Source organism: Sturnus vulgaris, chromosome 12 (genome assembly GCF_052056855.1).
Source record: "Sturnus vulgaris isolate bStuVul1 chromosome 12, bStuVul1.hap1, whole genome shotgun sequence".
Taxonomy (NCBI): Eukaryota; Metazoa; Chordata; class Aves; order Passeriformes; family Sturnidae; genus Sturnus; species Sturnus vulgaris.
The window spans coordinates 5,615,417-5,627,809 of record NC_142254.1 but is presented as its reverse complement, the minus strand read 5'-3'; the positions used below and the strand labels follow the sequence as shown (position 1 = coordinate 5,627,809).

At 50.2% G+C, this 12,393-nt stretch overlaps 1 protein-coding gene across 1 annotated transcript in view; it reads right to left on the bottom strand.

The window, feature by feature from the left end:
• Window positions 1-356: 356 nt before the first annotated feature.
• LOC106856320 (HYDIN axonemal central pair apparatus protein) overlaps window positions 357-12,393 on the bottom strand; it is a 70,961-nt gene continuing 58,924 nt past the window's right edge. Inside the window, exons 52-67 of the mRNA XM_088172251.1 lie at window positions 11,946-12,045; window positions 11,286-11,454; window positions 10,779-11,005; window positions 10,412-10,469; window positions 9,594-9,798; window positions 8,991-9,223; window positions 8,247-8,398; window positions 7,100-7,292; window positions 6,436-6,547; window positions 5,598-5,852; window positions 5,110-5,252; window positions 4,628-4,849; window positions 3,300-3,460; window positions 2,708-2,808; window positions 1,512-2,124; window positions 357-717 (exon numbers count right to left, since the gene is read on the bottom strand). Coding sequence (XP_088028377.1) covers window positions 555-717; window positions 1,512-2,124; window positions 2,708-2,808; window positions 3,300-3,460; window positions 4,628-4,849; window positions 5,110-5,252; window positions 5,598-5,852; window positions 6,436-6,547; window positions 7,100-7,292; window positions 8,247-8,398; window positions 8,991-9,223; window positions 9,594-9,798; window positions 10,412-10,469; window positions 10,779-11,005; window positions 11,286-11,454; window positions 11,946-12,045 — 3,107 coding nt within the window. The 3' untranslated portion in view covers window positions 357-554. The remainder of the gene's footprint in view (window positions 718-1,511; window positions 2,125-2,707; window positions 2,809-3,299; window positions 3,461-4,627; window positions 4,850-5,109; window positions 5,253-5,597; window positions 5,853-6,435; window positions 6,548-7,099; window positions 7,293-8,246; window positions 8,399-8,990; window positions 9,224-9,593; window positions 9,799-10,411; window positions 10,470-10,778; window positions 11,006-11,285; window positions 11,455-11,945; window positions 12,046-12,393) is intronic.

Here is a 12,393-nt window from a genome sequence, read left to right as displayed (position 1 = left end):
CAGTGCTTGAGTTCTCCAGTGTAGTCCTTGGTGTAGCTTAATTAAAATTTCTCTAGGAATTGCTTTATTCATTATTTGCCTCCCTTCCCTGCCCGGCTGTGACTGGAACTACACCCAAGGGAAAGTGCCTGCAGCCGAGAGAAGGCTGTGGTTAGGTAGCCGGTTCTGTTTGTTGTTGCTGCTGTTGTTGTATGTTTGCCTTGTTATACATACTAGTAAAGAACTGTTCCTCCTTTTCCCCTATCTTTGCCTGAAAGCCCCTTAATTTCAAAGTTATAATAATTTGGAGGGAAGGGGGTCATATTCTCCATTCCAGAGAGGTCCCGCAGGTACCTGTCTTTCCAAACAAGACAAGCTGACAATTAACAATTTATTGCCAAGGGTTTAATTAGCAATTAGTTAATTAGCGTAGGTAATTAAAGATAAGCTAAAGGTGTTCAGTGGAGCTGGGAAGGGTAGCTGCAGGGGTCTCTGGTGAAGGGTGTGAGACCATCAGCAGCAGAAGACACGATGTTGTTGGCTCCTGCTGCATGCTGCAGCTGACACAAATGCTGTCACTCAGGTATTGTTTTCCAGTGCACCTGCTTCTTGGGTCCCGGGCTTTTCCCTGTCTGCCGCAATGCAGAGCGTTTTGGTTTACGAAAACTCCTCTGCTCCCGGGCTCTGCCTTTCACAATCACCTGTGCCTTCTTCAGAGCCGGCTTCAGGTTAGGAATCCTAGGAAGAAAGGGACTGGTATTAGCCAGATGAACATTTCCAGCCAGCTGCTTTTCTGTGTCCTTGAGAGCATGCAGTGTTGCATCCTCTCTCTGTGCAAGCAGTGAGCAGCAAATTAAACAACTGCACTCGCTGCATGGAGGCTGCAGAGGTGCAAGGGCAGGAGCATGACCAGCTAAGTGCCTGGGGACCAACTACAAAACACAGGGTTCCATGTAGAGAAGCAGGCCTTGCTTGTCCCAAAAGGAAGCAGAGCTAGGGACTGGGTGGTCCCTGGATCTCTCATGGATTTTGCAGCCCTCCAGGAGCTTAATGTTTCACACAGTGAATTTTCTCAGTGTCTCCCTACCAAGGCCAGATGATGATCTTTCTATGCTCCTCTGGGTGTTTTGCTGCCTCTCTGGGGCTGCCTGTCTCCAGGCCCACCTCCCCATCTCAGTCAGAGGGACTGAAGGGAGCGTGTTAGGGGATGAACCAGTCTGTTCTTGGTGATGCCCAGCAATAGGACAAGAGGCAATGGGCAGAACTTGAACAGGAAATTCCACCTGAATCTGAGGAAGAACTTCTTTCCTGTGCAGGTGACAGGTTTCCCAGAGAGACTGTGGAGTGTCCCTCACTGGAATTATTTCATAGCCCTCTGGACACAACCCCGTGTCATGTGCTCTGGGATGACCCTGCTTGAGCAGGGAAGTGTGACCAGATGACCTACTGTGGTCCCTTCCACCCCGTCCCACCCTGTGATTCAGCAATACCCAGCAGAAGCATGAGCTGGCAAGTATATAGACGTTTCCCACCTGCACAGCATGGTGGTCTCAAACTTGCCCGTGCACTTCGGGGAGAATAGCACGTGAAAGGTCTGTGTTTGGCCAGGAGCAATGATGCCACGGTAAGGGTTGATGGAGAACAGTGGCAGGTTATGGATGACATCTGGGAATATTTCTAGGGAGGAATTGACACGTTCCAGAGAGAGGCGCTTCTGCTCTGAGTGGCGTAGCTTCTTGGAGCTGTCCTGCCGCTTGGGCTGCTTGGGCTTCTGCTGCTCAGAATGCTGCTGGGGCTGCTCCTGCTGCTGGGGCTGCTCCTGCTGCTGCTGGGGCTGCTCCTGCTGCTGGTCAGAGAGAGGCCGTTCCTTGGAGTGGTGCTGCTTCTTGGAATGCTTCTTCTGCTTGGAATCCAGCTGCTCGTCCTCAGAAGACTGCTGCTGCTGCTCAGAAGGCTCCTGCTGCTCAGAAGGCTCCTGCTCGGAATCCTCCCGCTGCTGCTGTTCTTCGGAATCCTCCTCCTGCTGCTGCTTGGCAAGCTGCTGCAGTCTAGAAGGATGCGTCTCCAAAGGATGCTCCTGCTCCCACCAGAAATTACGCAGCAGCTTTTTGCGATGCTTTAGAGTATCAGGGGAGAGGAACTGACCTGCAGGGAGGAAGATGACACCTTTCAAAGACAAAGTCCTATGTTCCCAGCAACTCTGCCTCCTGCTGCGGGTAGGTCAAAGAGAGCTGGGATGCACTGGGAGCATCTCTAGCCAAGTACTTTCAGCAGGAAATAGAGGGTCTGGGAGCAGGGTCTCTGCCTGCAGCACACACTCCTGTGCCAAAGCAGGAGAGTTGATTTTAGACATTGACTTTGCATTTGCCCTGGAGCGGGGAACTGCACACAGACAGTGGCTGCAGGGCAGCTCACTCATTATAGCTTTGTTTTTCCTGGTCTCAGACTTCTCAAAGAGATGACCTGATGTGCCCCTTCCCAGTCCTGACCCAGCATGTGGCTCTCCCCAGAGCCTGGCTCAGCTCTTTGGCAGAGCAGAAGTGGCAGAGCAAGAACAGAAGGGGCTGAAAGGCAGAAGGGGACAAGGAGAAAACTCTCCAGCTGCAGTAGGGAAGATGCTGATTAAAGTGGATGTGTGGACACAAGGATACAAAAGCAATTCATGTATTGGAGTGAAGTGGCAGGATCTTCTCCCCAGGCCCTCAGCCACCAAGTGAAATGCCCTTACACATCACAGTGGTTGAGTATAGCTTCTTCACTGCTTCACTATCTGCATCTTCCACCCAGGTGTATTCCAGGGCTACTTTCCCTGTGTTGCTCATCCTGAAACTGAAAAGCAAGAAGGAGGAATAAAAAAAAAGTCAAATAAATATAAAGCATATGGTACAGTAACACTGTCTGATAGACTCCTGGTACCACTTCTCCTGAGGAGCATCTTCTTCCCCAGGCAACCCTGCCATGCTCAGACTGCTGTCCTGGGTGGCCCAAAAAAGTATTTCCAAGTCCGGAAGTATAAGATGAAAGGGCCAACATGGTGCCCAGGACATTAAACCTAAGAGGCTTACTCTGACTTTAGGTCTTGCTTTGACTGCAAACTTATTCTTGATTAGATGAGGACAGGTGATATGCAGTGAAAGCAAACCCATGGCTGTTCTCAGCAGAAAGATATGGCAGCACTGAACCTCTCCTGACCACCATCTCCTGCTTGGCTTTGCGTGCACATAAATGGGCCTGGGGTAAAGTTCTGGGAAGCAGGCACTGGGTCAGCCCTGGCAAAGGCAGCTCCCGCTCACAGGGCCCTGCTGGCCTCCAGCACTCACGTGGCTGTCCTTGTCTGGTTGGGCAAGGTATCCTTGAGCTGAACCATGACTGTGTTCAGTTTGAACTGAGCGTAGGCAACAAAGGCACTGAGGTACACCTCGAACTCCTGGCTGCTCTCCCCCTCCACAGTGTAAGCTGGTTCCAAGACTGTCTTGACTATCTGCAGAGGAGGGAAGAATCACTGAGCACAGCCCAGAAAGTCAGGCTGAGAAGGGAATCTTTTGACCTCCAAGATCAGCCTCACAGAGGGACTAGAAAAGACCATTCACTTTTACTTCCCTGGAAAGATGACAAAATTGGGACTGATCTGCTACAGGAGTTGTTCCTACCCACTGATCAAAGCAGTCACTACCACAGCTGTTAATATATCCATGGGGACTATAGCTGCATTCCAGTCCCTGTACTTCAACCTTGTAGAGGGACTGGCTTTTTTCCTGTCCCCTGTAAATCCAGCAAGTCTCAAAACTGGGGCTAAGTTCCCCTGCTGGAGCTCTATGGATGGAGAACCCCAAGACTGAAGAGTTCTAGAAAGCACCTTTTTCTTCTTGTTTTAGGAGCAAGTGCTCTCCAGATGTCATGTGTGGAGCAACAGCCACACTGCTGGGAGCTGGGGATGGGCACTTTGGGGTGTGAAAGATCTCACTAGGAAAGTCTCCAACTGCAGATGTTCTCATAGAGAAGAGGATGGTTTAGAGGCCTTAAAATGGTCCAGAAACTCAGAAAGAACCTTCACCCAAGATGAGTGTGTTTGGCAATAATGACAATAAAAGCAGGAGTCTCTGGAGATGATCCTTCTCCAGACTCCTCCATACTGTCATACAGTGCCTGGGCTACTCCATGATGAGATATCCCACACAATACAGAGACCACAACCAAAATCTCTGGTATCCATGCAGGCAAAACATGGGAGTTCACCAGCATATGCAGTAGAAGTGTATTTCTCTCCACTTCAAAAGAAGAGACAGAGTGCAACAACAGACTTAACTCCTTGCTGGTGAAAAGGCACCAAATGAGATGAAGAGATTTCTAACACCATCAAATTGGATAAAATTATAAAACATTGTCTCCCCATTCAACATGGGCTGCAACACTTGTGCTTGTGGCACAGACTGATCGTTTGTGTGTGGCTAAAGGTCTCTTGTCAAAAGGCTTCTCCCTCTTGTGTGAGTGTATCTGGTCACTGTGCATCCAGCTCTCCCCGAGAATGCACTGCTGGTGAACCCCATGGCTGTCCAATGTCCAGAGGAAGCAGGAGCTGCTCAGCCAGCAGTGATGGTGTTATGGTGGTAAAAGCTGGGTTGGCTTGTTTTGCCATTTTGCTCCTTACCTTCTCTTTCTCAGGCCAGGTGGCTTTTGGGTCTTTCCTGGTGGTATCATTCCACATGACAATGGACATTTGGTCATCCCAGTCTTGAACTTTCCTTCTTGGCAGTTCTAAGTTGATCTTGGTCACCTTACATTTCACAAGGTACCTCCTGAAGGTGGCTGGGACATCTGATTTCAAGGTCACTGTGATGTCCTTGGTACAGCCAGGATGGAGGTGTCCCATCTAGGAAGAATCAGGGAGTCAAGACCAAACTGGAAGCACTGCCAAGGGTAAGACTGACAGCAAAAGGGACTGATGTGGTGAGGAGCTGTGCCAGGAATCTGCACCTCAGTGTGGATTTGTGTGAAGTTTGATAGACAAAAGTATGAACAGAAGGTGCCACCCTCCCATAACATGAAGCCTTTTCTGCAATGGGCCATCACTGCAATGGGAGGACTCCCTGCCAGCTCCTGGGAGGAGCAGGCAGGGCAGTCCATGCTCACCTTGGGGGAGAACTGGAATGCTGCACGTGCCTCCCACTCAAAGCGCATGACCTGCCTCTGGCTATGGTTGGTGATGGTGAAGGTCCTGCGGCAGGGCTTCCTGACAGGACAGTCCCCAAACTGGATGTGATTCACTCTGACAGCTGTTAAGGAGGAGAGCAAGGGATCTCAGCACGCACGGAGCTCCACCCGCTCCCCTCACGTGCACAGACACCCGTATGTTCAATGCTTCCTTGCTCCAAGCCTTCCTCCTGCTGGGAGGGAGTTCCCCAGGCAGCTCCCCATCCCACCACTTTCAGGGAAACACCCTGACACATCCCCAGGCCAGCGACATGCAGCACAACACACACTGCTCTGCATGCATGGCTGCCACGCCCACAGGCCACCAAGTCCTGTGGGTGACAGCCCAGGCCTGGCTAGAGAGAGGACACACATGATCTGACATTTTCCTCTTCCTTGCTCCACCTTGGCAGCTTCTCCTCTCTTACCATCAATGATGTCTTTCTTCAGACTGCTCTCAGCATTCCTCTCCTCTTTGTCTTCCTCTAGTCCATCAAGGGTGAATTCATCCTTGTGGCCTTCACCCACCAGCTCTATCAGGGTCCTGATAGAGTAGATGTCCCCTACTAACACACGAATCTTCCCTTCCAGACGCTGAGCCAAGGGGGGTTTGAAAATGACATCAAACTGTGCCGATTGCCCACGACGCAGAAGCAGGAAAGGCTTCTCTGGGGGCTTGCTCTCTGCACAGCAATGGAAATCAGAGTTAAGTGATAGCTGTACAGAGGGAATATTTTTTCAGGATATATGAAGAATAAAAGGTTGAAACCAGCTGCCTTCTAAGCACAAGTTCTATACCCAGTGATTGCAGACTCTCTTCCTATGTTCACGAGACTGCCACCTCCAGACACATCACCACTTGAGTAGCTTAACCTCAGGTTGATGCCCAGCCCTCATTCCATCTGCTTCCAGCCAGCTCCAGCCATATGGAAAGCTGAGCCAGAGTGCTTTCAGCTTCTTCTGGGTGTCTGTGTGTTCAAGGGCTGCATCCATTCAGGCTGGTACTTTCCCAATGCAGCAAATACCTCAGAGGTCCACTGAGGTAGTGACAGTCCCCCACAGCTCAACCCACCATGTCTAGAACAAAAGAACTTCCTACAACTTGCTAAGAGGAAACCCTGCAAAAAGTCCCCAAGAAAAGCTTAGGTGACAGAGAGCCCAAGGAAAGAAACTGTGTCTAACATCTGGCTGCTGCTCAGAGAAGCCAAGAGCAGGGCACACGTTTTTCTTCTGTGCATGATCACACTTCATGGTTAATGAATTTACCATTTCCAACACAGTCCTCTTCCACAACATCTTCAGCACACAATCTCTCGAGTGTGGAGCCCCTGCCTTTCAAGAAGAATGCTCCGTGTTCATCCTCCAGGTGTAACATAAACTGAGAAAAGGGGACACAGAGCACAATGATACTGGTGTGAGTACAGGATGGCACAGGGACTGACACCACAGTGCTGCTGGTCCTGCACGGGAACCCAGCTCCTCTCCCACTACAAACAGCCCTTAGCACAACAGTTAGAGTCAAACCAGCCAGGAAAAAAAGGGTGTTCAGAGACATTTGGATAGAACTGACACAGAACCAAACAGGACAGAAAGTAATTAGCAGAATGTAATTAAACCACAACTAAGTTTACTTAAAATGCAGTAAACTGAGATCAAATGCAATCTAATGGAACGGGGAAATCACACACAAGTCCGTGAAAATGAAAGGTGACCTGAGGGACAGGGAGGAAAATATTCCACCACCTTTCTTGTATTCAACTTAAAGAAGAAAGATTGGATGAAAAATTTCCAAGAACTCCTTTCTTGGGTGTAAGTCACTGGCTTAAAAATTCTGACACCTCTTTCTAGGTCTGCCATGTTTTTTGGGACCCTTCCCCTGTGCCACAAGCACTTGTTCCCAAACCAGAGCATTCCCTGAGCAGGTTCTCACCTTGACAGGTATGACGCCATTGTTACGGATGACCAGGGGGAGCACCTCCGAATCCCCCACCTGGAGCCTCTTGAAGCGCAGCACAGCATTTCCCCTCTTGCTGCGAGCACCTGGGCACACGACTGTCACCTGTGGCATATGCCCCTTCCCACTGATGGTGAAGGTCAAGGTTTGGGGTTTAATTTTCACAGAGCTGCAGGAGAGGCACAGAAACGATTTCAGCTGGCACTAACCCATTTCTCACTGGGCAAGTGAAGCAGCAAGGGCCACCCGCAATGTTGTCCCTGCCTGGTGCTCCTGTACCCCACAACACAGTCCCCCACCAGCCTCTTCCCAATCCACTCAGGGCCATTCACAAGAGGAGTTTGCTCCAAAGAGCCAGAGCCTTCCACAACAACAGTTAATAATTTCACTTAATTGAATCATGCAGTACAGCAGGTAAATGAGGCACTCGATGAGATATGGCAAATCCCCTGGCTGCAGTGAGAGGAGACATATGCAACAAGCAAAAGCACAGCAGAAAAGCAGTACAAAAGCAAGAAGGCAAAAACAAATCATTGTCAGCATCAGTCAAGATCATTTCCAAGAACAGTAATAAAGCAATTGCTTATTAGCAATTAAGACTTCTCTTGTTCCAATTCAGCCACTAAAGGGTTGAGGAAAGGCAGGTCAAAGCCCCATGACACAGGTCCCAGGGCAGAGGAACTGGGCTCCTCTTTCATACCAGCTCCAATCACTCACATAAAACAGCTTAATGAATGTCAGGGAATTACAGACAATCACGCAATTTTACAGAAACAAAGAGGAAACTGTAACTGATGACTTGCTGGCATCAAAACTGCTTCATCTAAGCCTTTGTCCTTGGAAACCTGCAGCTCAGCTGCAGCATATCTCAGTAACTTCCAGTTGGTTACCTAATATTTCCCTGTCTTCATAGTTCCTCATACAGGCTAAACCTTCAGCCTCATTTTTCTGCTCTTTCCAACAGTTACTGCCTCCCAGATCAACTCATGCCAAGTACTCTGCCTAAGGCTGCTAAAAGCATTAGATCTAACAAGAGATCTGTGCCTTCCCAGTGGAGAGGCAGCTCCCTCTCAGTGGATCAGGATCAGTGAGGCCTCCCCCAGTGTTTCACAGGGTCATTTACCTTTTTGGGATGACAAGGGAAGCCTTGAAAGTGCAGTCGTAGCTCTGCTGGTCCGGTGGGGTGAAGGTCACTGTAGCAATGGCTTTGGATGAGCCAGGAATGGACATCTTGACTGGACACAACTTGAAAATGTTGTTGATAGGGATTTTTTCCTTGGGGAAACCCAGAGAGCAGTGTTAGGAGAAAACACCTTTCAACATGACAGTTGAACAGTTTTATTCGTAAATGCATTACTGAGAACAGCCCCAGACAGTGTGTCTCCCTTCCTGCTTCCCTGGGCAGGTTCCCTCCCTCCCAGGGAATGCTGACCTTGAGCTAAAGCATTGTGTTTTTTGAGTGCTGGCAGCTGCCCCAGCATATATAGGAGGTGAGCACTGCATGGAAAACCCTGCAAATAACCTAGAACTGGCCTTCAAATAGAAGGAAAAGCCAAGGAGGCTGAGGAAATGCTCTGCTTTGAGCCCTGGCATGTCAGTTTGTAACAGCCCCTCTCTGAGTGTGCTTCCACGAGAGGTTCAGAAGGATTCACTTTTCCCACTGAAGACCCAGTGGTGTGAGCCAAAACCTTGCCCAGGACATGCAAAATTCAACAAAACTGTTCCCTGGCTCTGTTGCTCTCCCCTGCAGTTTGACCTGCACTGAGCTAGACTAGTCTAGGCCACAGGAAGCAATGCATCTGGAGAACAAACCAGGCTCTCACACGGCCCTTAGACAGCCACCATCACCTTGGCCTCCTGTTCTTACCTTTCCAGGCAGGGGTTTGATGGAGAGGACCACGTCACATGGCAGACCACTTGCACTGTAGATACTGAAATGAGCTTCAGCCTCTTCCCCAATCAGAACCTTGGTGAAGATGAATTTGTTCTCATCTCTGACAAACAGGCCTGCACCTTTCACTGAATGCAGCTTGCGGCCGAGGCTGGTGCTGCTGCAGATCGGGTACTCCTCGAAGATTAACATGACATCCTCAACAAGTGCTGTGAACAGATCAGAGGGATAAGCATGGAGAGGCCTTCCTGATGAATTTATCTGGACCCTGCTGGCCTCTCAGAAGGCTTGATAAACCCTTTCTGCCCACTGTGCTAAACCCAGCCTTGGGTGGGGGAGCTGACTGTGAGGATGGAACTCAGTCATCCTCAGCCTTAGAGAGCATTGCTTTCCTTTTATCCTTCCATGCATCCCTCTCAGCCTGGGAAGGATGAGTCCACTGGTGGACCTGAAGAGGGCTGGAACCTCTGAGGATTTTAAGGTGGGACACCAGGGCTAGCATGCCTCTCTATCCTAGCAACAAGTTGAGGTGCTCATCAGCAGCAGGCGTGGCCAAGGGAACCTGTGGACAGTATGTACCTGGGAGGCAGGACTCAGCAATCAGGGTAAAGGGAATGCCAAGGGGATTGTCCCTGGGGTCTCTGCCCGTGATGTCAATGCAGAGCTGCTCCTCACATGTCCCCTCCAGCCCAGCAAGGCATTCCACTGTGATCTTCTGCTGGCCCCATGGAGCGATTGAGCCGGAGCAGGGAGATACCGTGAACATGCCAAGAGTGAGCTGACCCTGCAGAAAAATTTCCAGGAAACGCTGATGGCTAATAGCTGTGCCTTGAGCACCCCAGCAAAGAGTATGTCCTGCCCTGGCCTCCAGCTGGGCCCAAGCACCCAGTCCCAGGGCAGGGAAGGATGACTCCATGGCCCAAAGGCTTGAGACCAACAAGCCAAGAAAAGCTGCAAGCTTGTCTTAGGTGGCACAGAGAAAGGAGTTTGAGTGTAAAGAATGAAGGTGGTAGCTATGATCCTTCAACCTCCAGAGGTAACACAGGAGAGCAGAAATAGCTGTGAGAAATGATGGGAGAGAGGTAAGGGACCGGGAAGAAGAAAAAGCAATGTTGTCTGAGCTCTGTGTACTGGGAGTTGAATGGGGGATGTTTTTATTCTGTGGTATTCACAGACCTATGCTGGCTAGCAGCTACCAAACAGGACCTGCTCCCCTCTGTTGACCCCACAGCTCCAGGTCAGAGCCAGAGTACAGGACTGGCAGTGGGACTGAGCAGATACTGCACTCCATCCTGCAGACCACGTCCCACCCTATGGTGATGAGCCCCCAGCCTGGGCACAGCAGCATCTTCTCACATCCCCTGCAGCAGCACTGTTGGGGAGCAGGAGTCACCCACCTGTGAGGAGCTTGATTTCAGCTTTGTAGCCGATGCAGCAGATTCCCCTTGCTTTGAACTGCGGAGAAAGCAGAGGTATCTGTCATGCTGAGCTCCCCTGCCTTTCTCTGAGGCCAAAGCTGGCATTCCTCCCCACAGAGGAAAGCCTTCCTGCTCCTGATGGCTCCCAGAGAGCAGCCTGCAGCACCCAGTGCCAGACAGAGCAGCTCTATCACCAGCTTCATGCTACATGTGGGGATACCGAGGTGGTTTTTTGCTCCCTCTCCCCAAGCTGGGGATGCAGACGGGTGATAGCCCAGGGCTGCCACATACCAGCCATGGGGTGGTGCCTCCTCAGACAGGAAGGGTGGTGCAGGGCTTCTCGTACCTTGCAGAATCATCCTCAAACGCTTGGTAGATGCGGAATTTGAAGTTGAGCATGCCTTTGTTCTCCAGCACGACAGTCTGGGTCTTCTTGGAGCCCTTGATCATGGCCCCGAAGTCGATGGGTGGGGCAGGCTCAATACTGTACTTGCTGTACACAGCTTTCGCCGACACCCTCACTGGGATGATGGCAACAGTCTGGCCTCCTTCCCCTGAGCTGACATCTATCACCTGTGTCCACAGGAAGGGGTGATAAATAAAGCAAAGAGGCCAGCTTCTACCCCAGTCCCCAGCCTCCACCCCGGGCCTCCATCAGTTTACCCCTCCCTGTTTAAGCACCTCCTTCAGAGTCAAATTCTCAGCTCCACTTAGGAAGCCTCCCAATGGTTTTGAAAGACTTTGTGGATGTAGGAGAGGATTCTCCAGTTAAAGTTCTCCTTCCATTAGACACCTATCCTGTTTATGCTCCCCAAACACTGTGTGATACCAGAGCCTGGCCCAGGCAGCTCACCTGGCAGTACAGGATGGGTTTGTTCTTGAGGAACATTTCCCTTGTGGGGTGGAAGAGCATCTCAATATTCACACCAGGCTGGGAGGCAATCAGCTTGCCCGACTGAGGCTCAACAGTGAAGTGGGATGATACATCTCGCAACCTGGGACCTGCAGCCTTCAGCATGAAACTGAAGGGGAGAAAGGGAAGGAATGGAGATCTATGCAGCTAAAAGTATAGGTGCCACCAGCACAGCCAGGACTTTATATAGGACCAGGAAAAAAAAAGAAAAGGCAGAGTCCAACTCGGCCCAGGGAATCCTGGATCTTGACGGAGAGTGCAGACAATCACGAGGTTTCTGCAAGAAACCTTGAGACAAATTTTTCATTCACTTCTTTACAGAGTCTCAGAAAGAGAAAAGAGGTGACCATCAAAGAAAGGCAATGAATCTCAGCATTTCAGTGGCTGAAATTTCTGGGGCTGTCCTTTGGGCTCCTGCTGAGCTGTGGGGAACTGCTGGTTTGTGGCTAGATTCTCTGGTAAAATAGTTGAGATTAGAGAGCCCAGGTTTTGTATTTACCAAGAGGTAGCCAGCATGGAAACAGGTTCTAGCCATTGACAGAGGGAGAAGGCAGGCCTGGGAACCTGAGGAAATGCTCACTACCTGGCAGCTGGACTCACCGGTACCCAATGTTGTATATCCCTTTGTTCTTTAGAGTCAGGACTTTCTTCACATTTTCGAGGGCATTAATGGTTCCAAATTCCAAGCTTCCATCTGGACCTGCAAAAAACCCACAGAACAAGGTCAAACATGGTATTTGTGAGCTGCTGCACAATACACCAGGTCACAGGCTACATGGAGGTCTTGGCACAAAACCCCTTTCAGCAAGCATCTGAAAGTGTTGAAAGTGTTTTCTTGAAAGTGTTTTCCAGCTACTTGTCTGACTTTTCTCACTCAAAATATCTGTAGGCTTAGTACCTAAGGAGCTCGGCTTCCATTTCCTCACTTCCAAGGAAAAATCCATTTACTTTATATGCTGTGCTGGGCCTGTGGCAGTTGCCAACTGCCTGTTCATGTCACTATTGCTTCAAAACCCCCAAATTCAATCTGCACACGAAGCTGCGCACG